Source organism: Plodia interpunctella, chromosome 12 (genome assembly GCF_027563975.2).
Source record: "Plodia interpunctella isolate USDA-ARS_2022_Savannah chromosome 12, ilPloInte3.2, whole genome shotgun sequence".
Classification (NCBI taxonomy): domain Eukaryota; kingdom Metazoa; phylum Arthropoda; class Insecta; order Lepidoptera; family Pyralidae; genus Plodia; species Plodia interpunctella.
The window spans coordinates 3,319,309-3,342,591 of record NC_071305.1 but is presented as its reverse complement, the minus strand read 5'-3'; the positions used below and the strand labels follow the sequence as shown (position 1 = coordinate 3,342,591).

Sequence of the window (23,283 nt, the reverse complement as noted above, 5' to 3'; positions counted from 1 at the left end):
GTTTTATTAATTTTAAATTACTTAATGTTGGTATGTTTCCAATAGTGGATTTTTTCATCTCAACTCATCGTCTATAGGATATAATTCGAGATAACACTTTTGGTCTTCAATTTCTCCACGTGAGCAAAGCCCCGGCACGCAGTATATCAATAACAATACATCAAATCTTAGGTACATAAAGATGAAGACGGAAAATCCATGGCATGCAGAATCCTGAAGGCTTAAAAGAATCCTGAAGGCAAGTCGTGAAATTTCAGCTACTCGTACAGAGATGACTATAAAAGCGAATATGAATACATTTCCATATAGATTTGCATAAATTCGCGTATGAATTTTCTTTTTGCTTTAATGTTTTACTTTTAGTCGTTACAACTAGATTTACCTACAAGATGATTTACTGATTTTTTAACTGTACAAAGTAATTAGGTACTGACGTTGACGTATAACACATTATGCAGATTTGACGTCCGTCGTCTCAAGATAGTGTTCAAACCTATGGAAAACAACGGAGCACAACGGAGCGGTACGCATTGCAGCAATGGGCCTGGCTCTAATAGTGTAAGCAGTAAAATAAACGACTTACGCACTACGCACCTACCATGATGATGTCCTTTTTGACGTGTCCATCAACGGCAAAGCTTGTTCAGTCTAGTTACGTAATATTTGGATTTACATAAGTTATATCTGCTTACACCTGTACATCCAAATATTGTTTTGAAGGTCCTGTTACAAAGCGAACAATGCAACTGACGAGCTAAGGACTTATAGGTGTACATGCCAGAGCCGTAACAGGAGTCTGTCTGTTAGGTAATACTTCTTTATTATCATAAAATACCCAGCTACACGACAATATTCATAATGTCGGCAATCGAGGCAATTTGATAATTTAGGTATTTTGTCGTAGTTTATTTCGCCCGAAATAGCTTGTCAAAATGCGCGGGCATAATAAATATTCTTCTAATTAGTCACTTAAAACACGTTTCTTAATACATGTACCGTGCCAGTACCAGCTTCCGTGACATGACAGATGCTCAATTGAGTGGGTTTTATAAAAAAAATATATATTATTAAAAATAAATATAATATTGAACTATAAATATCTGTACAAGATGAAAAGCACTGTGGAACTATAGTAATACGTACAGTTTTTACCTATATTCCCAGATACTTCTGATTATAACCTCAATTCCACTCGCATTATTAAACAATGGTGTTGTAAAAAGAGCATCCTCCCTGATTCACAAACTTTTATGTTCTAATCTCCGGGCTCTTTATCAATAATTAATCCGCAAGATGGCGTCTACACTCTCTGTCGACATTGTGCTCGAAATTTCTAGATTTCAGGAAATCTATTTGTTTGTACCAGGATGTAAATTGTTAAGAAATGAAAATATTCACATTAACTTTTGGCCGCGGATCCACCGGTGTCTCCACAGATAATTTCCGGGATGACAGGTATCAAAGTCCTTTTGCGTTCTATAAACTACATGTAAGCAATTTTTTAAGAAGATTAGTTGATCATATACATACCTACAGCATAAAGAGGTTACAAACAAATAAATAAACAAACATGCTCACTTTAGCATTAATAATATTAGTTAAAATATTTAATATGTTCCAAAAAAATTAAATCAAATAAACGTTGAATAAGTACTCGTAAATAGGGTACCTTGTTATTTATTTGTTTCTGGATTTTATCACTCCACATTCTCTCGTGGATATTGTCGAGGCGACTAAGGGACACATAGCCTTGCTACGACGCTCAACGGCTGAGGGGGAAACCGGGAAAACACTTAGATGAGAGGAGCCTTGGCATTGGCAGCTGATAGGCAACAATAACATTTCCAAAAGTGATAACAATACAAAAATATGACATCTTGATAGTACCCCCACAAAAGCGAAAACACTCACTCATGTATCACGAAATCTCGAGAACTACTGAGCCTATGAAGATGAAATTTGGCAGGAAGGTAGATTGTGACTAGGAGATATCTGCTAAGAAAAGCTATTTCGAAATTCCATCCCTAAGGGGTGAAATAATCCCTAAGGGGGTGAAATAGGGGTTGCCAGTTTGTATGAAACTTCGTCATTTTTGAAGTGAGACACATTAAATTTTTGATTTCAATTTGTAGTTAGTAAAAATCGTAGCGGGAAACGTCAAATTGATTTAAAGATGACAAGAAACACGAATTTGAATTATAGTAATAAATAAATTTTACCAGTCTTAGAATACGAAATAAAAGAATAACTGAATTTTTTACTTCGATTCCTTTTAAGAAATGAAATGCATGCGTGCGAAGCCGCGGGCAAAAGCTAGTAGACAAATAAAAGAGACTACCTATGATCATATGATCACATACATATTAACGACTTTTTGCTTTCTTTGAAAAGATATTTCAAATATATGTTTTTTTTTGGTTGGCAATCAGTCTCTTTTAAGAAACATGTTCTGTCATAAAGGATATAGCTACAGGCGTCTTCTTAAAAGACTTTTAAAAAATGAGTTTGTCCTTTTGAGTTGATTTAACTAGGTATTTATATTCGTATTTTTAGATCGTTGATAACTTCGCCAACTATTCTTCAATTTTGTTCGATAAATAATAATTTACTTATTATAAAATATGTACTTAAAGTTTAGATTAGAGAATTATAGGTTGCAACCTAAATTAGGTCTAATAACCAGACAATTTACACAAGTGTTGTTTTGAAACAAATTAATATCGGGCGAATATCATAAATTTATCAGGTTATTAGGTTGGTAGTTGGTAACCTACCTACTTAGAAAGTTAGGTTAGAAAAGCCATTTCGCGCGTCATAAACGTTCTTCATTTTGGTTCTGAAACTTCCTAAAAGATGGCGGTACAAGTCCGTGCCGCAGTGTTGGCTACGATTCATTAAATATTTCCCTCCCCTCCGACCCCTTGTAATGAATTTAATTTTACGAACCTACGAAGAATTCGCCGGCAAGTCGTTGTAACGCTGTATCAATGTTGTTTTGATGATTGGATCACGGGATTGATAATAAAAATATTAAAACGTCTTGAAAAGTTTATTTAAAAATAATCTATGTATAGCAACTTATACTTTATATTTTTTTATATATGTATTATATACATTTTTGTTTCTTCTTCTTCTTGTCGATACGGAATGACTAATAGATCAATTTCGATCAGTCAGTATGGATATGGATATCGTAAGCTTATGGTTCCATAGTTCGTCTCACTTAGGTCCTTCCTTAGATTAGGAAAAAATCCTAAATACTTAGATCATTTGACGAGATTTGTATGGAGAAAACTTTGGGCCCTACGCCGTAGCTAGTTGTATCTCAAAAAGTAACATTTAGATTTTTGTAAAATAGTAGTGATGTTGGATATTTTATCGATATGCTACAGTAATAGAGATAGGTAACTTGCATAAGCAAAAAAGGTTTTGATAATGGTTTGGATGCTTTGAAAATTCGTTTGAAATCTGTGAGCATCTTATCTAGAAATAATGGTTTTCCTTGTTTGAACATATCTATAGGATTTAAGGGTATACCTTTACAGCAAAGGACGTAAGGTAGGCTTCCAATCCATTGAAAATCAACGGGGCAAGAGATTACGTGTTGGGGATGATTTGGGGACGAATCCGTCTCCAAACAGTTCGTTAAGCTCAACCCCTTGAGTATATTTTTATGGCCCTGCTTTACCACATGTTAGGCACTTAAGGGGCTGATAAAGATTTTCTTTGGAAACAAAAAGGAGTCACATTGTTATACTTATAGTTCCATACATATTGGGATATTATTTAATATAACGAAGGTTTACATTCATAAAAATAATTGTCTTATAAAAAACTTTTTTTTTTCAGTGTAAGGAATTATAGGTATAACAAAAAGGATTCTTGTATTTAATACTTATGTATGATACCTTTGATGAGCATCTCAAGCTTATAACACTTTCTCTTGATTGTCTTTTACAATCTGCGCGGGAGGAGAACATTCTATGTTTTCCACCAACATGTCATTCCCTCAACCAACATTGAAGACTCATTGTCTCTTTAATATAACTAATCAGTTTAACTTAGAAAGTTTAGGATCTATATCTAGATCTAGATATATATCTAGATATATATATATATATATATATATATATATATATATATATATATATATATATATATATATATATATATATATATATATATATATATATATATATATATATATATATATATATATATATATAAATATAAATATAAATATAAATAAATATAAATATATTAGGACAAATCACACAGATTGAGCTAGCCCCGAAGTAAGTTCGAGACTTGTGTTACGGGATACTAACTCAACGATACTATATTTTATAACAAATACATATATAGATAAACATCCAAGACCCGAATCAATCAGAAAAAGATCATTTTCCATCATGACCCGACCGGGGATCGAACCCGGGACCTCTCGGTTCAGAGGCGAGCACTTTACCACTGCGCCACCGAGGTCGCCAATATATACATACGTATTTAATCGATAAGTAATCATATTATTATAAAATAACATGATCATCACACGTACGCTGATTCCATACACAACACTATCTCAAAATACTTTAAAACTTGTTTAGTTCATTGCAATTTAAACTTTCATCTTAGGTTACAAGGTTCAAAATGGAAAAACAAGGGTCGTATACTCAGTCCCTTTCCACTGAGGTAATAATAAAATAAGAGATTACATCTTTGCGTAAGCAACAATAGGGCTGCTGCCTATATTACTGGGGTCGAAATCTCATTCGGAAATGAGGCTTGTTGGGTGACTGATAAAGTTGATATTTGGGTGGCAAAATTTACAGTTTGATTATAACAAAGTTGAATTGTGATAGGTAATAGGTTGTTTTAAAAGCATTTAAGCCCGAATGCCACCTGTTAACTATGATTTGCTCGGAGTGTTGTACTGGCACTAATTAATTATGCTAACGGAACTGTTTATTTAAAATAAATAGGTATGTCTGTCTGTGTTAATACACAGACAGTGTACTAATGTACATGTATATTTCTCGACGACCTCTCTGGCGGCGCCGCCGTAGCGGTTACTAAACCACGCCAGTTTGGAGCTCCTGGATACAATTTCCGACACGGCCAAATATTTGTCTGCGGTTTTCTGTGTGTGTATCCATCGGACCTGGGTTTTCCATTTATTTCTTGAAATACTAAAAATACATTGTATAATAAATGCTACGTCAGTTTTTCCTGAGGAGGATATTTTCCAAAACTTTACCAATAAAGATCATTTATTTTTATAAACTTTAATTATTTCTGCCACACTTTATAACTCAATTTTATTTCTAATATGGCATCCAACGTAACAAACTAATGTATCCCACTAACAGTAATATTCATGAAATATCCGCAATTTTAGTGATAAGTTCATTTGAGCCGACAGCCAACGCACGTAGGAAACATTAAAGGATTGTTTTGTAGTTATATAAAATATCTACTCCGTGCCATTGCTGTTCTTGTGAATCTATATTTTATGGTTTTAATGATTCTACTATTATCATAAACTCATTAGGAGGATTTTGTCAAGTTGTCTCGCATGAAAGTAATATGTAATAGTAATAATAATTTTGTGATATGTGTGTGATGAGATTGAAGCTTTCGACTGTGTTATTGTATAGGCTGGAATTTCCAACCCGAAACTGATAAAGGAGCTACCTTCTCTTTATGTAAATAAACCACGCGAGACCGTAAGGCGGTTTAGTAACTCCCAAAAACTATATAGCTAAAGAAAGATCAAGGAATCCGTGCAATGTATAATAATGAGATCAACGCTCTAAGCAATGAATGATCCATTAGACGCGTCAACAGGAGCCCGTAGTAAAAAAAAAGCACCAAACGGATACGACCCAGTGAAGAATGCAACACGATAGTGACGTGAGTCACATCATCACTGGCCACCTCGAAGCTGAATCTTTATCACCATAAATTGACCTCTAAAACGAATGAATTTAAACTTTATCAATTGACAATAAAGTCGATACTAAAGATCAACGACATACTGGTTTGAAAGGAAATGAAGACGAAGTTACATTTGCGCGCGCGTTAAAAAAATAAAATAACTCTTATTCGAATTTGGAACCTAATTTGAATACGATAAGATTAAAATTAGTTTAATCGACATGAGATTAGTAGATGATGCGTTTATAGTACTGTAACAAAAGTTTAGACTACATTCCGAGGGCAATAGAAGGTGAAGCGGTAGCGTATTGTTCCCGATGTGGTTTTTGTTAATAAATCAACAGCTATGAGTGACGGAGGCGAGTGTTTGTCGGAACAATTTGAGGAGTGAACCGGATCGTTTCTAATTTTGAACCAAATGGAATTTTCGTTAATTTTAACGTTGGCACTTAATGTAATAAAACTTGATCCTTTATTATCTGTGTGATCTTTTATTATCTTTATTTCTAATTTTTTTTTCTAAAATTAAATTGTACCTACATAATGTTTTTCGAAATATTCATAAAAGAGTTTCAGCAAAATATTCCTGGCAAAATATCATCCTATTTATATTTGGGGAAAATAACTAGATACACTGACATGTTACATGCCGGGGACATGTATTAAATAAAAACATTGCCAAACCACTGCATTAATAGTGCTAAAACAGTGTGTGTTTGTATGTATTATTCTTAACCAAGAGGATTGCGACTTTAAGAAAAGAAGGACCTCTTCAGATTTAAAGACGTGATTTTATTGTATCAATAACCACGAAAAAGAAGTATAAGATTATCTAAATATCAACTCTGATGAAGCTAAATGAACGCGTCCTCATAATCAGTTGGTAAAGGCTACATGCAACAAATCATCCATCACGGCGGAGTATTGCGCATAATTGCTCGTGCGAGTGGTATGTGTGTGTGTGCCTTTGTACCTCGCTAACATTTGTATAGAAATGCCGCAACTTTCCAGCTTTATGATGTAGCTTTCCATCACTGTATTATAATACTAACCGAGTAGCAAGACTTCGTTCCCATGGGAATCTTCTTTCTTATTGACGCGAGTTTTAGGTTATGTATCATTCTTGGCTATGTCGTCCTGAAACCTGGTGCTCACTTTTAATTGAATCTTAAAATTTTGAAGACTCAGTTGTGGTTTTACGACCAACGTTAACCCTCTTTGGAAATGTAGATATTGACTGCTGCTGTCATATCTATCAAGAAGTGATGCATTGTGGAGTGAACATATGGCGGTCTAGATTAGGAAATCTAAACTCGCCATACGTCACGTTTTTCGAAATTGAGTTTACATACATGGAAATTTTGAATCGTCTTTGCGAATGTTACACTTTATTTTGGAAAAGTTTATGATAGACGTCAGTATATTTTCAGCATGTAGCAATCAATCAATGTAGTAGGTGTAAGGCATCAATTTTGTTGAATGTACCCCGCGCCCACGCACTTGGGGCTTCTGTAATGAGATTGGTGGATTGTGACCTTTACTTATCATATATTTACATTACAAAACTGAAATAAACTATGTTTTTAGTGTAAGTATTTCTAGATGTTAATAAACAATTCAGGCCATCAAGAATATCGCTTTCTCAAAAAGTCGGCAATACTTCGGTGACCCGTATCAGGTGGTTGATGTCCATGGGATGCGGCGTTTGCTTGCCATCAGGTAACCCGCATGCCCTTTTGCTTATTATGCTATTAAAAAAACAAAGGAACAGTTTGAAAGCCCAAAGTGTATCCTGAACACCGAAATAAACAACAGAGTCATCTGGTTCATTCAGTATAATTTTTATTTTGGTTTTAGGTACATTTCATGAATCAAAAAGAGGAAAAATATTTTTTCTTTTTCAATCGTGTGAATGGAATTTTAGGAAACATATGCAACATGCAATTTATATAATAGGCATCCAAACTAAATTTTGATTTGGTAGAATCACTAGTGAAAAAAGTCACTTTATCATTTAAGTATTTCCCAAAATATAACAAAAACAATTCAGTTTTTTGGACTCACCTAATCTTATGACGACATCATCGACAAGAAAATTGACTCTTCCAAGTTTGATCGCTTGTAAATTAAATTAACTCAAGATGAAAAGTAGAAAATTATGTTTAATGACACATATTGTATTATTGTAAATTTTTGACATGTCACTACTTTGTCTGGTTCTCGCAATAGGGGGCAAGAACCCTAATCCGTAACGATTTATTTCGTTGCATAACATAATTGCCTATGAATACTGACTGTAGACAATGCCATCTTTGTTTCTCTGAGGTCTGAGCATCATATAAAATTTATTTTCATTTGCGTTAAATTTAAAAAGAAATAATTTGTACAGCGGCGGGATGGCGGATCACGTTCCAGTGGAAGCTCGTAATTAAAATTAAAAGGAAATAAATAAATCGCGAAAGAAAACAGATTTCGCAGATTTAAGGAAAAATATACTGAACCCTGTTAATTTGGGAGTTTTCCCAGCCAACCTATTCGCAGATCATAAGGAAAAAAATAAATTAAGTTAAATATCAAATTATGCTTACCGTTGTTTGTTTAGTAGTCACCTACATATTTTTGCTTAAAAGGAGGCTCCAGCAACATGCACAACCATTGTAATTCATAGATACCCAATAAACATATTTTATTTTATTTTTATTTTTTTTATTTACATACTTTGTTATTCGTAAACAAAATTAAGATAAACATAGCATTCGATCGATTTGTCATAAGGAGATACAAATAAATATTCTATTTAACATTTGTTGCAGTATTAAAAATAATTGCCTCAATTTAAATATATATAAGTCAATTCAAATACGTAGTCACTGAAACGCATACGAGAAACCAGCCCCATATTATGTACTACTTCTTTCTTTTATTATCACTTATTATTCTTGTTATAACTTATGACTCCTTGTTTATGGCGTAGTAAACAGTTCATTTATCTATTTAACCTATTTTGTACGATTGCTGGGATAAGATCGAAGGGAATATGAAAGATTGTCTTTCTGTTTGTTACGCTTTCACGATTACACCGCTGCTGGGCCGATTTTAATGAAAATTGAAATGACCTGAGGTCAAAAATTGGCTACCGCGGACGGAGTTGCAGGCGACAGCTGTTTGTTAATCAATTTTATTTTGTCTCAAATAACATACATTAGAGACAAAATAAGATGTGTGTCTATGATAATTCTAAACCGAATAATACGTAGGTATTCGACTTAGAAATATGTTCCTACCTACTTTCGGCCGCATGATGCAAATCAACGAGGAAAATCATTTCCACGTAAGCGAAGCCACGGGCAAAAACTAGCGTTTTACCAAAAGCCAAAACTTTATTCCATCTCTGATACATATAGTGTGCATAGGTACCCATATTAAGCAAAACTAAACGGAACATTAAAACTTATATTTTTAGATAAATGAAAAAATGACTAACAATTTCCGGACGTATCACTTAACGTGCAAGTAAAGAGACTTGCATCTCAGCACTAGGGCTGCAACAATCAATATTGACATTTTGACACGAAGCACCCCTAAGCCGGGGTCAGTGACCCGCGGCAGGATGTGGCCTGCTCATGGCGGGAACTATTTGGGGAGAATGTGCGGTTTAACAAGCTATTGATAAAATAAAAATAAAACATATCACTTAATATTATACTCAATTGATCAACTAGCAGCCCATCCTGGCTTTGCTCGGGTTAAACCACAATGAAATATACACGTAAATCTTCGTTTTGAATCACTATATCTATATAAATCCGTTGCGTAGTTATGAATATCTAAACATAAATAGGGACAGACAGATTTTGTGTTATACTATGTAATATGTATTAATATTTAACATTAATTAATCAATATTTAGCACTAGCTCACGTGGATAGCCCTCGATAAATTTCCCACTCTCCCGTGAAAACCGTGGCAACATTTATATTAGTATGAACACTGTTATCTTGCGAATACTAATATAACAAATTATGCGAAAGTTTGTGAGAATGTATGTGTGTATGTTTGTTAGCTTTTACGCAAAATCTATTATTTCATAACAATCCGTCCGATAGACTACTGGACGGATTATTATGAAATTTGGTACATGGTTAGAATATGACCTGGAATAAAACTTAGGGTACTTTTTATCCCAAAATTCCTACGGGAGCGAAGCTCCGGGCCACAGATTTATGCACAGTAGCGCCATCTACGCTATTGCGCTATTGACTATCAGATTTTTTGAACAAATCGGGAATTGTGTACTAACATGATAAAAAGTACTTACGTAAGTAAGTACGAATACCAAATTTCATAAAAATTGGCCCAGCCGTTTAAGCGTGAAGAAGGAACAAACATACCCATAAACTTCCGCCTTCATAATATTAGTGAGATCATTTTTGACATAGATAACTCTCTTAATTCAAAATCAAATAACATTCTAATGTTTTAAGTAATTACAAGGAAATAATACAAATATTGTTATTACTACAAATTTGCGCGCCCTGTGACTCCGTTCCGCTGGGAATGGAACAAATCGCCTTACCCTTTATGCTGTGCATGGAACACAAAAGAGCCGTGAAATTTCTACCCGATCTGTATACCATTTCAATTTCAAACATCATCTTCTTCATAGTCGTATTCCTCATGGCTGAGGGTCGTGGTCATTACGTGGAATTAAACACATAACAACTTTCTTGGCATTAATAATGGAGTGGTTTGCCATTACCTTCTCCACTTCACACACAAGTTTATAATCAACCAGTGTGCAGGTTTCCTCACGATGTTTTCCTTCACCGAATCTTCCTTCAAACATCATACGTTTATAAATATTTGTAAGACTTCACACAGACATTTCTATCAAAAGTACAAAGCAAGTAGGTACGTGCTTCCTTAAAAAAAAGTGAACTACTTATATATTTCACAATCTTTTATTATTGTTCAAATAGGTGTGATTCCTGAGGAAGTTTATTATGTTTTTTCCCTAGCGAAGCCGCGACGTGCTAGTTGGTAAGTAAAGTTTCAATAAATGAATGAGCGATGCATTCACGAGTGAATCAATAATATTACATAATAACAGATCACCCAAGCGATTTTCCCGCCTTAATCCGTATGTCCACCCTGTTTCTATGGGGTATCGATTCTACCCGCGCCGCCGCGCCGCGCCGCTCTCGGCTTCTGCGGAATAAAGGGCGTCCTCTCTTAGCGGTGGAGTACGTCGACGCGATGTGACGCTGTGCACGTATGATAGAATATGATGATAACTAGCCGATGAATAGATCCAGCAAAAACAAATGGCAGGATTCAATGTATGTACTTCGGTTACTATAAAAAAAGTCCTTGTTATTTTTTGTCCTTGTTATCTATAGTATAAATAAAGATTTTTTAAATTGAAGCAGTAATTTCGTTGATTACCCCCATATTACCTGCTACTAATAGGTACAAACACATTTATACATATACTTACACAAACATTACCTCTTTATAATATTAGTATGGTTGAGCTACGCGATGGCTGTCCCATGCGTCAACTCGTGAACGGGTGCTGCCAGAGGGAACTGGTCATCTCGTTTCTCATGTAAGTTAATTTTTCATGTAAGTTAATTGTGTTTCACATCGATATATATATATATATATTATAATCAGCACTCGGATCACAATCATAACCTGTTTTGATATACCTTTTGACTATGTACATTATGTACTTTTATATATTATTAGAAAGAAAAAAAAAACATTGTAAGAAACAATAATGGTAAGCCGATCTGGCATGATAGGGACCAACACTGTTCAAATGAGTTTCTTTCGGCGTTTCTTCTCAGCAGTGGTCGTTCCGAAATGCCGGTAGTTTCTAGCTTGTGAGAAATAACTATAAATTTAAAGACTGACGAGAAAAAGTGCCTGTTAAGGTCTAATTTCTGAATAAATTATTTAAATTTGAATTTTGAATTTGAATTTGAATTTGAGTATTGTAGATCTAGATTTGCATCGTTGTGGTCAATGGCTGTCAAAAAGATTGGTTTGATATTGGTATGGCAGTGATATCATAAAAAACTAGTTAGTACTTTATGGAATTGTTATATAATTTAAAAATGCCTGTGAAGGTAGGTATTTTAAGTTAAAGCTGGTAAGTAATTTCTGAATAAATGGTTTGATCGATTTTGTCGCGCCGCGTGGCGTTACATTGTAGCATATATAGCTCAGCTAGAAAGCCTATTCTTTTCACATTTTTTGCTAATTTTATGTTTAATAAAATTAATTTACAAAACAGAAAAAATAATTCTTCCAAAAAACATTAGCATTACCTAAAAAGTATATATTTAAAAGATCTAGTGCGGAAATTAAATTTCGTCCAATATCAACTTTACTCGCCTTCTACAGAAAGGAAAAATACGTAAAGTTAGAATTGGTTGGACTTTACGCTCTCTACTTAGTAAATGAGAAGCTTCTTTGAAACACAATGTGCAAAGAAAGAATCAGTCGAGTTATATGTATGATCATAGATAAAAGAAAATATTGGTAAATGAGTTCCAGGTCTGGGAAAAGACGGACAAATTATGCCAATAAAATAAAAAACTAACTGTATGAATTATTTCTGTGTATTTTATAGATCTAGAAATTAACCAATAAATAAATATGGTCGTTTTATAAGTTAGCCTTGATTATTTAGTCTTGATATTTAGTCTTATAGGTAGATATATAGTTATATTTTTAGACATCTTTTTTCATCAAAGTGTTAATTAAAAAAAGATCTTCCTTTCTCAAACAGCTCAAAAGGCCAGTCTGACACAGTTACACAAACTAAGTATAAATTAGACTTTCAATTTCGCCTAAGTTATTGTTATACTAGCTGCGTCCCGGAGCTTCGTTCTAGTGGGAATTTTGGGATAAAAGTACCCTATGTGTTATTCAAGGTTATATTCTACCTAAGGTTCTATTCAAGGTTGATACACATCAAACATAACGATCTGTCCAGAAGATTTCGCTTAACAAAGTAACAAACATACATCCTCATCAATGTTTGGTTTGGTCACGATGTCGAAATTGTCTAGACCAGATTTTTGAGTTCAGTGAAGTCCTGGGTGGCAAAATTTGCTCATATTTACACGTTGATTGACTGACATTTAAAAAGCAATTAGGCTAAAAGCCGACCAAGTGCAGGACGATAGCGCTTTAAATTCGTTTCTTATTTCTTTCTAAATAAACCTCTTGTATGCGTAAGTCTTCACACTTGAGTACCTACCTCATTTCTTAAAGTTGACGGAACATTTATTTAGATTTAAAATGTATGATTTCAATTTTGAAAAAAATTGTAAAAACATAAATTAGCAATATAATAAAAGTGATAAGTCTATTAAAATGTAGGTATTGTTTTGTAATTTTATGAGGGTTTACTAGGAAAAAAATGAATAAAAAAAATTGATTTTGGCACAATGGCACTCCTTTTTGTCAAAGTAATTTTTTTTCATCTTTTTATTCCTTACGGGTTACGGGGCAGACAGAGTCAAGAGTTGCGGGATTGTAAAATAAACATACATAAAGGTATGTTTAAAATCAAGCCATATTAACTTAATGCCACAGACAGTTCCCGGAACTTTTGACACCGCTTCGAGGGAATTTCCTCCGGAAGATGGGAGAGCAGATTACGCATTGGAAAATAAAAGGTATTTCCTTGAACCCTCTACATAGTATTCTCTTGTTATATCTATAGCCTCGTGTACACGTGTTTGGTAAATAATACTAGCTGTGCCTCGCGGCTTTGCTGCTGTGAGAATTTCTGTGGGGTTAGAGTTTTTGAGAGAACATAATCGTCTCGCCATCGACAAAATGTAAGTATATGGAAAATGAATAGCGACCCGAATGCAAAAAGTTTATCATAAAATTATTGACATTGTCGATATGACTACGTTTTCGTCATAACTTGTATTAACCCACGACTGTATTATTTCATCAAATTGAGTTTTAGTATTTATCTAGAGCTTGTATACAAGCATAAGTGTGTGGATATATATCGCTATCGATAGATATCGGATAGATAACGCTTTAAATCAATTTACTTCTTTGCAAAATTTTACTTCAGCTTAGTGAGAAGATACATAGGTATACAGTAGTATTTATTGTAATTTAATTATTATTTGTATAATGTTATAAAGGCTATAATACAAAAAGGTACCTAAATTTATTTGCGAGTTTCCATGTTGATCCAGGAACGATGAAAAACATAAATAGCGCAAAAGCCACATGCGAATTCCCTTCTGCAAGTCCTGATTTGACAACAAAAAAGTAAACGCAAAAACTTATTCCTCGAAATGGTTTTGAAATAAAATGTTTACAAAAAAAATGGAAAATGCCCATTATGTTTGAAGGTGATATTGAGTGGGTGGATGTTTACCTTTAACTATGACTTCTTTATAAAGAAATAACTGAATATATTATATTATCAAGGACGATGGACGTAAAATACAATCAGAATGTGTACAATCACAAGAGGTTTTATTCATTTTTTATGTACATTTGATATGTAAGTACTGTCTCTTTGTACTTTTCTATCTTATAGTGTACCTATGTTATTGCTTATACTGGTGTCAGATTTTATGCAAGTTTCCGAATGGCCTTTGACATGACTTTTACGACTACCTACTACCATCTATATTTATTACAATCTAGTGACTAGTCACATACACACTAGTAAACTAAAAAAAAAAACTAAAGTAAACCAGTGTGCAGGTTTGCTCACGATGTTTTCCTTCACCGGAAACCTAGCCTATGAAACAATATACCAAATTTGAAATGAAATTTTATATATAAAATTAAATTTTGCATACAAAACTGCAAACTGTGATAATTCTAAGTAGGTACCTAACTATATGACTTGTCAGAAAATTAAAATTAATTTTATTTGGTTTAATCTTTTTCTTGTTTGGCAAAATTTTCAATTTCACATATTTTTTAATAAGTAAATGAGTTGTGTAACCACCGTTAAAAAGGGAGTTTAATATTAGAAATATGTAACTAGAATTAATAGAGTGTATGTGACAAGGGACACGTCCGCTATATGACGGGGGCCGCTGTTTGCACGGTAAACATTATCGGCGGGAAAACGTGGTTTTTATCGAATCCTGTGTATTGTTTTCAGTGTTGTAAAAGACATGTTTAATATTAAATATTCTGTATCATTGAGATTTTAGTAATTTTGATATATTTTTAATGCAAAAATTATAGTACATGTAGTAATTTGATGCAGTAAATGATTTTTTTTATTTTTGAAAGCAAAATTATAGTTTTTTTGATCTAACTCAAGAAGTGTATAATTTGGATAACGATAAATTTTAAAAGGAGCAAACCCAAAAACATGTTGTATAGGATAAAAAGTATGCTAATGTCTGATAATTAAAGATGCCAAAGATTTTCTAGGTCTTAGGCAGGAGAACAGAGGAGGAGAAAGGTAGAATACCGGATCTTGGGCTATAACGCTCTATGGCGACGGAAGTAACTGAGAAATCGTTCAGATCGTTTAAATACGAACTAAGTACGGTGTCAACTTACAAAAATTAAGAAAAACATGGATAGAAGAAGAATCATCTCGCAAGAAAGATGATCGTGACAAAATATAAATGTATTGTACCGACGCATCTAAGTTTGTTCAGTAAACATATAGAAGGCGTTTGCAAGTGTGTGTACACCTAAAATTTTTTGATTGAATCCAGCGGTTTTGTGTCCTGCACGGGAAATGGACTGACAATATGTTACGTACGTCCGCAGTTGTCTGCCAGTGCCTATACCTCAGTAAAAAATATTTTATGACACGTGTAGTTTTGGTATTAGCATGGATTTAGTAAGTACTTCACTTAGGTACTAATTCCATGGGTATTAGACAATCTCAGTGAATCTTCAAAATGTAAATTTATTACGCTGACTCGGGGTTTCTCGGCGTCACAACCCCGAACTAAAGTGGAATACGAGAGAGAATCGACAGAAATTCGAGAAGATTAGTACAAGTTCCGAATTGCAGGACTGGACTGAATATAACAATCAGCCTTTTGTTTTGTTCAGCCTTTGTCCAGCAGTGAAACAGTTGAACAGTTAAAAAAATATCATAACACGTATCCCGAATACATTTTATTGAAAAAGGGATGTACACGCTTTTCCTCACTCTTGTCATTATGTTATGGCATCGAAAAGTCGAAAACAAGACGCGGGCGAAAAACTCTCTACATTATAGATACTACAATCCCCATAGACTTTAAAAACGTGACATCTATGGCGCCAAAAGTGCCAACATACGAAACGAAACAAAAATATACAAAGCGCCACAAAATAACGGCTCATTCAGATTCGAATTTCGAATGCCGCTACATCAATCCACGTGTAAAATTCATATGCGGGGCGCGTGTGATGTCAAAGGATTGGTCTTATTGGATTTCGGGATCCATGTGAGATGTGACCTTATGGCTAGAGCATGAGCGTCTATGTGCGACAGAGACAAACTTTCTATAATTGGATTTTCGAAATACTTACTTCATTTTACTTGACACTTTTTAATTAAATATTTCTAGCACATCTACATATAATTATAATTAATGCGATCACATTTTTGCACATGCACGATGAAATAGTTAATGTAACGGTTTGTATTTAGAAGTGATAATTATACAATTATACTCGTCTTAAGGCTAGCCCTTAAATGCGGTTTGCTATTGCCAATAAAGGCTATAGGTATAATCAAACAAGATGATTGTCTATGAAGGTATTTATTTTTGCTACATAGACAAGCTGATGATTCAGTATAAGAAAAATGGATCTCCAATCTAATTGATTACTCTGGCTGCGACAGTCTATGCCCTTGTCCTTGTAAAAAATTAACCTTTAATATAATTTCACCTTACACATAACATTTGTTTGAATTGAATTTTGTATATTTCCCATTTTGCAAATTCTGTTGCCGTTGCTATCAGCGGCTTTCGTCTCTTAGTGCGAATGTACGACCTCTACGGAACGGCTACGGAGTAGTCCTGCTCATGAGCGGGAACCACACGCCTCATCCTAATTGATAACAGTAATAGTTAAATGATAATTCTCTTTCCTAAATTTTCTTTTAGGCAGCGATGTAGGTACTACCAATAGCAAGTCTATTGTTCACGTGGTAAACAATAGACTTCATTTTACAAATTATTTACAAAAAAAAAATATTAACATGAAAATTCGCATTAAAAAGCCAGTGGCGGCAACATATTTTATTTTGCGCGAAACACTCGGGATTATTCATTCTCGTCGCACCATGCTCAACTTGTCGTCCAACTAGTCGACCAACTCACCTGATAAATGTACGGCGGTCCCTACAAATCTCACCAATATTTCTTGACCTACTACGTTTCCCTCCAGTTTAACTAAACAAGCGAAGAAAAGGGCGATAAATCCGGAAGACGTGGTTCTAAATTGTTTGGAGATACATCCAAGCGTAAGATTTTACGAAAATTAACTTTAAGAGGCACTTCAATATAAACCTTTAGGTGGTTTCACGTGAGTATAGTAGGCAGTTTAGGTCACTATGTTGCGGTCTGTGTAGCTTGAGCTATGGCCCAAATAAATAACTTTTTCTAAAGCGCAATCATCCAATCTTGTTGAAATTCCAAATTTTGTTATAGCATATTTAAAAACTAAAATGGATTTTTTTTAAGTAAATCGCCGCGAGCTTTATTTGAAAAATATCACATAATTGCCAAATTACTAGTACTTTGGTATCAATATTGCACCCAACAATCTCTCTAATCTATACGAGAAAGACATCACCCCGATATTCTATCTCTTTTCCACTTGAGACACAAGACCCGTGTTGTCTCACCCTCATTTTGTTCCCCAGATGGTAGCGGTTTAGAAAAAAAAAACATAAAGTTAGCGCGTGTTGTCGAGGCTTTTTCTGGTATAGTTTTTAAATAGTATATTACTTGCATAACGTATCTATTTTATTCACACTTATTATTATAATGCAATATATTTTTTTTATCTGCATTCGTACCTAGGATTTGCTAAATAAAAAGTTATACGGTTTTTGGCGCTTGTAATATTACTGTGGTGATCCTTCTCTTACAACATAATTATGAATAAAACTTTCTATTGGCATATCTTGTGGCATAACAAATTTAATTAAAGTTAGAATAAGTCTTTGCTTGTGTTAGGAGTCTCGACCGAGTAGCCGTCGCGAAAGCACGTCCCTTTAGCTCCGAACGCAGACAATAGACCGCGCAACCAGATGTTGAAAGTGTTTGCAGATGTTGAAAGTGTTTGTGACCGTACCTATACTCACTTCCAGTTTAACCAAATATTTAACAAATCTATTATTAGTCCAAGCGCGTTCGGGTTCACTTAAATTAATAAATATTTAACACAAAAGTGCTATTGGCGATTTTAGAGCGTAGTGAATTAGTTTGAGATTTTAGTGTTACCTAAACATATCATTTATAAGTATCTAAACAAAACAGCTCCAATGCTGAAGACTTCGTAAGTGAACCTGCAGCCTGCCAACACTACACAAGCTGAAAAACACGGGTGAGAGCGTTCCATGTTATAAAATATCCCCCTTCATAAATATATCTTTACCTAGAGCTATATACTTAACCCATAACGTAAACAAACCCTTAGCGTAACAAGTTCTCCAAGTAGCCAACAAAAAAGCAACTATACTTCAAAGAAATAATCTTGTCCCACCGCTTGAATCCTGCAAGGCAGTGCCAAAATCAAATCCAAAATACACATTCGTCTTTACTTATGTATAGATGTACTGCTTTATTTGTTTGCCAGATTAAGTAAAATAAAACATGAACCTGTTCTAGTGTTATAATTTAATAGTTCAAATATTATATAAAAAAAATAAATAGACAACGCGCGTTCGGGTTCACTTAAATACATAAATATTGAATACAAAAAAGTGCTATTGGCGTATTTAGAGCGTGGTGAATTTGTCTGAGTTTTAGAGTTACATGTAATACCAACAAGCCAACAAAAAGCAACTATATTTCAAAGAAATAATCTTGTCCCACTGCTTGAATACTACAAGGCAGTGCCAAAATCAAATCAAAAATACACATTAGTCTTTATTTATGTATATATATATATTATGTATTGTACTGTTTTACATGTTTCCTAGACTAAGTAAAATAAAATATAACCTGTTTTTTCAAAGAAAACCTCAAAGCTATAAGATAAACAAAATGAAAGAATTCCGGTAGCAAATAAAGGCATCCCAGATAAAATTTAAGACAATTAAAAATATTTAAATCACAACACATAATATACTTCGATAACGAATATAAAACGAAGATAAAAGAGTCTTGTCACGCTTATAACTCATATGGCACCTCAGATATTCCGCCAACATTTGTCTTAAATAACCTAATATTACATACTTATTCTATAACCCAACATTAGAACATACCGATAATTCCAAACAACATTCCTAGGCGGAACTCGCCCTTGCAACAATAAAAAAAAAAGGCCCAATATAAAAATAAAAGATAAGAAATTAGAAAGACGCCATTGAAACCAGGAAACACAACAAACACAATAGCTAACACGTAGAACAAAAACAAATCCACAGCTGCAAGCCATAAATGAATAACATCGTCTGACTTGACGCAAACCATAAAACAAAGCAATTGATCCCTACAACAAAAAAAGGTATGAAGGTTACAATTTATTACAAAATAGAAAGCTAGCAAAAAATATACCCTATTACGCAAACGACTCTATAGACAAAGGAACCCCGAGCATTATAAACCTTTATTACCTACCTAACAAACTCACCAAGTTGGCACAACCCAGAGATTTACATTCGACGTTATAATTTAATATTGGCATTAGGTACCACAAACCAAACTTCATAACATATTCAACTAAAACTAATACATTTTTCTCCACAGCTGCTTTAGAAATTAAGCTCTTTTTACAGCATAGAAATATGGAGATATACGCAGACACCATAACAAAAATCCCAGGTGATGGTAACTGTCTATATAGAGCAATCGCATACCAAACCAACGATCTGTTTGGCATTACATTCGACCATCTAGCAATCCGACACGACTTAGCTAAGTACGTTGAGGATAATCAACACAACGATAACATACACCAAGCTATTAGGAGTAACCTAAATGACACACTAACAGATCTACAGACTCAAATCAACAAATACCTACAAGCTCAATATAAAGAAGGTACCTGGGGTGGGACTGATATATTGATAGCAGCAGCTGAATACTACAGCATCAACGTCAAAATCTTCCAAGGCTATCCGCTAAAAGAAACAATACAATTCAGCCCGAAAAATAATGACGCAGCAGGTTGCATAGGCCTAATATTTAATGGAAATCATTACGACTGCTTCAAGAATCATTTGGGCGCTTCTTCACTAAACCCCACACAAAAGACAGAAAGCTCAGACGAATGCACCCCGGAAGAAATAACTGACGAAACCGGCTACAGACTAATAAGACCGAAGCCTCATTACACAACTATAAAACAAATAGACAACATCAATATCGCTACATGGAACGTAAGAGGCGCGGCGACCTTAAACAAAAAAGCAGACATTGACTCGATACTAGAAGATAAATTGATTCACATTGCATGCCTACAGGAAACCCACTTAAAAACAGGTTCTTACAAATCTAAACACTACCTCTGGTCTCTATGTGAAAACCGAAAAAGGGGATTAGCCATCCTAATCAGAAAAAATTGCGGTCTCATAATAAAATGGACAAAATCAAACACAAACAACATGGCAGCGCTAATCTACCTAGATAACCAAACTACACTATTTATAGTTAATATACGTGTCTCAAACTCAACGTCAGTGGCAAAAAATGATTTAGCTAAATTCATACATTATAATACTGGGCGACTTCAATGCACACGTCGGCTACCAAAACCCAAAGACACGGCATAATCCAAAACAGGTAAAAACCTGCATCACAAAACTACAAACAACAACGGTGAAATCATGACAGATCTAATAAGAATGGGAAACCTCCGACTGGACACATCTTTCGGCGGCAATAGTTGTAAAACGACATACAGATCCGGCCGCAATATTTCACAATTCGACCACATTATGACCCAAGCTAAAACTCCACCATCATTTAACTATATAAAAGGCGAATACTTACTACGAATATTAATACGCCACTTTCGGACCATAAAATCATCTGAGGCAATCTAAGACCTTTAAATAGAAATACCAACAAGACCCACCAATTTAATACTCAAACAACAACACCCAAAAACAAGGAGCTAAACACATTTAAATATAAATCGCTAGATTATGAACTACTTCAAAGTAAAGGCACAAAAGAAAGATACCGAACGGAAGTAATTGAACTTTTAAATAAAAGACAGCAGAACAAAATCAAAGCCAATCTTTCCTGGGAAGAAATAACAGGAACTATAAAAACAGCAGCCACGAACATCCTGAAATTTTATCGGAAATATTCCAGAGATATACAGGTTAGCTCAAACAAAACTACAAAAAGCAAAATGCTTGAAAAACTAGCGGCCCTCTGACCCAATCCACCAAAAAATCCTGAAAGAGTGCAGATATCACAGGTCGCCGAGGAACAAGAAAAATATCGTGCATTCTTCAGTGACCTATCAACTAGACACCCCTCAGTAAGAATGAAATTCACATGCGAATTCTATAGAAATCATAAGCAAACAGAAAGACGCCGACTAAAGCAGACTTTTATTTCTATGTCTAAATGGGAACAAGTACTGGCAAAAACAGAAGGACAAATCATAGAAGAATTGACAGGCGAAAACGCAAAAAAGAACTAGGCGCGGAACCTACACTATAAGAAATCGAAGGAATAATAAAAAAAAATGCGCAATAAAACAGCCCCGGGAATAGACCAAGTCGTAACAGAATGATACAAAGCCAACCCAGAAGAGCTAAATTTAGAAATTCTAAACCACATTCGAACTGCATGAAAAAAAAAATCATACTGCCATCCTCATGGACTCAGTCGATTCAAGTGCCACTCCCTAAAAAAACTAATCCGAAACAGGTAAATAACTACAGACGTATATCAATATGAAGTAAGGGATACAGAATTTATGCAAACTTTTTACTAAAACGACTGGACGAAACAATTGAAACAATAGACAACTACCAAGCCGCCTTTCTAAGTAATCGCTCCACGGATGACCACATGTTCACCTTACGTCGAATATTGGACGAAGAATGGAAAGCGGGTGAAAAAACTTTTGTTCTTTTGATCGACTTAGAAGCAGCATTTGACACCGTGGATCACTCAGCCTCAGAGATAAAATAGCGTCTAGAACAAATAAATCCATGACAAATCGAATCATAAAAGCCACTTTGAATGAATCTACATGCATTAAATGGTTCGGACAACAAACCAAATGGATAAAAAAAGGTAAAGGTGTCAAACAAGGCTGTCCCATATCACCAAGACTCTGAACAATAGTTATGGACGACGTCTTCAAAACACTAGCGGAAGAACTACCTTATATAAAAATTAATCAAGATGACAAAATTCAACTACCAATTATTCTAGCCTTCGCGGACGACGTAATCATAATATCAAACGATATTCAACAATTAAACGAAATTTTTGTAAAGGCCACAAGTCTATTAAAGTCAGTAGGTCTTACAGTAAACGATACAAAAACGAAATTACTAGTTCGCGACCCACTAAACATAAATAACAGGAACTTTTTTGTACTGGGAGAAACTACTTTATCTCCCGTTAAAGAAATTAGGTATCTAGGGACCTACATCTCACCTGTACTGAACAGGAATGGTACAGTAAATGCCCGCTGCAAACAAGCGATCAAAAATTCGAAGACTCTACAAAAAATTATTTAAGAGGTCCCGCGTGCAAGGGAAAACAATAAAACTTCTTTACAAAATGGTGATAGAACCAACTATGACCTACGGCCTCAAATGCACAGCACTAACAAAAGCGAATCGCTCAAAACTTAGAAGATACGAAAGAATGATTTTACGCGACATGCTAGACAATGCAGGCCCCGCACATATGTACAGCAAGATACACGACATTCTGGATGGAAAAACTATCACAAAAAGAACCAAATGCCTTCGAATGTGTTACTATGGACACATACTACGACGCAGAGACCCACATCTACTACACGCTGCATACAAACATGAAGCAAAAAATCGTAAAACAGGTCGACCTATTTATACCTGGAAAAATTCCCTACAACAGGACATGGAATACTATAAGAAAAGCCCTTCAGAGTGGATAGAGCTCGCAACAGACAAGAAAGAACTCATTTCAG

At 34.5% G+C, this 23,283-nt stretch overlaps 1 protein-coding gene across 1 annotated transcript; it reads left to right on the top strand.

Moving 5' to 3' along the window:
• Nucleotides 1–19,921: 19,921 nt before the first annotated feature.
• LOC135309828 (uncharacterized) lies at nucleotides 19,922–21,334 on the top strand. Its single transcript, XM_064436294.1, has 2 exons — nucleotides 19,922–20,515; nucleotides 21,281–21,334. The coding sequence occupies exons 1-2, from the start codon at nucleotides 19,922–19,924 to the stop codon at nucleotides 21,332–21,334; spliced, it is 648 nt and encodes a 215-aa protein (XP_064292364.1).
• The last annotated feature ends 1,949 nt before the right edge of the window (nucleotides 21,335–23,283 follow it).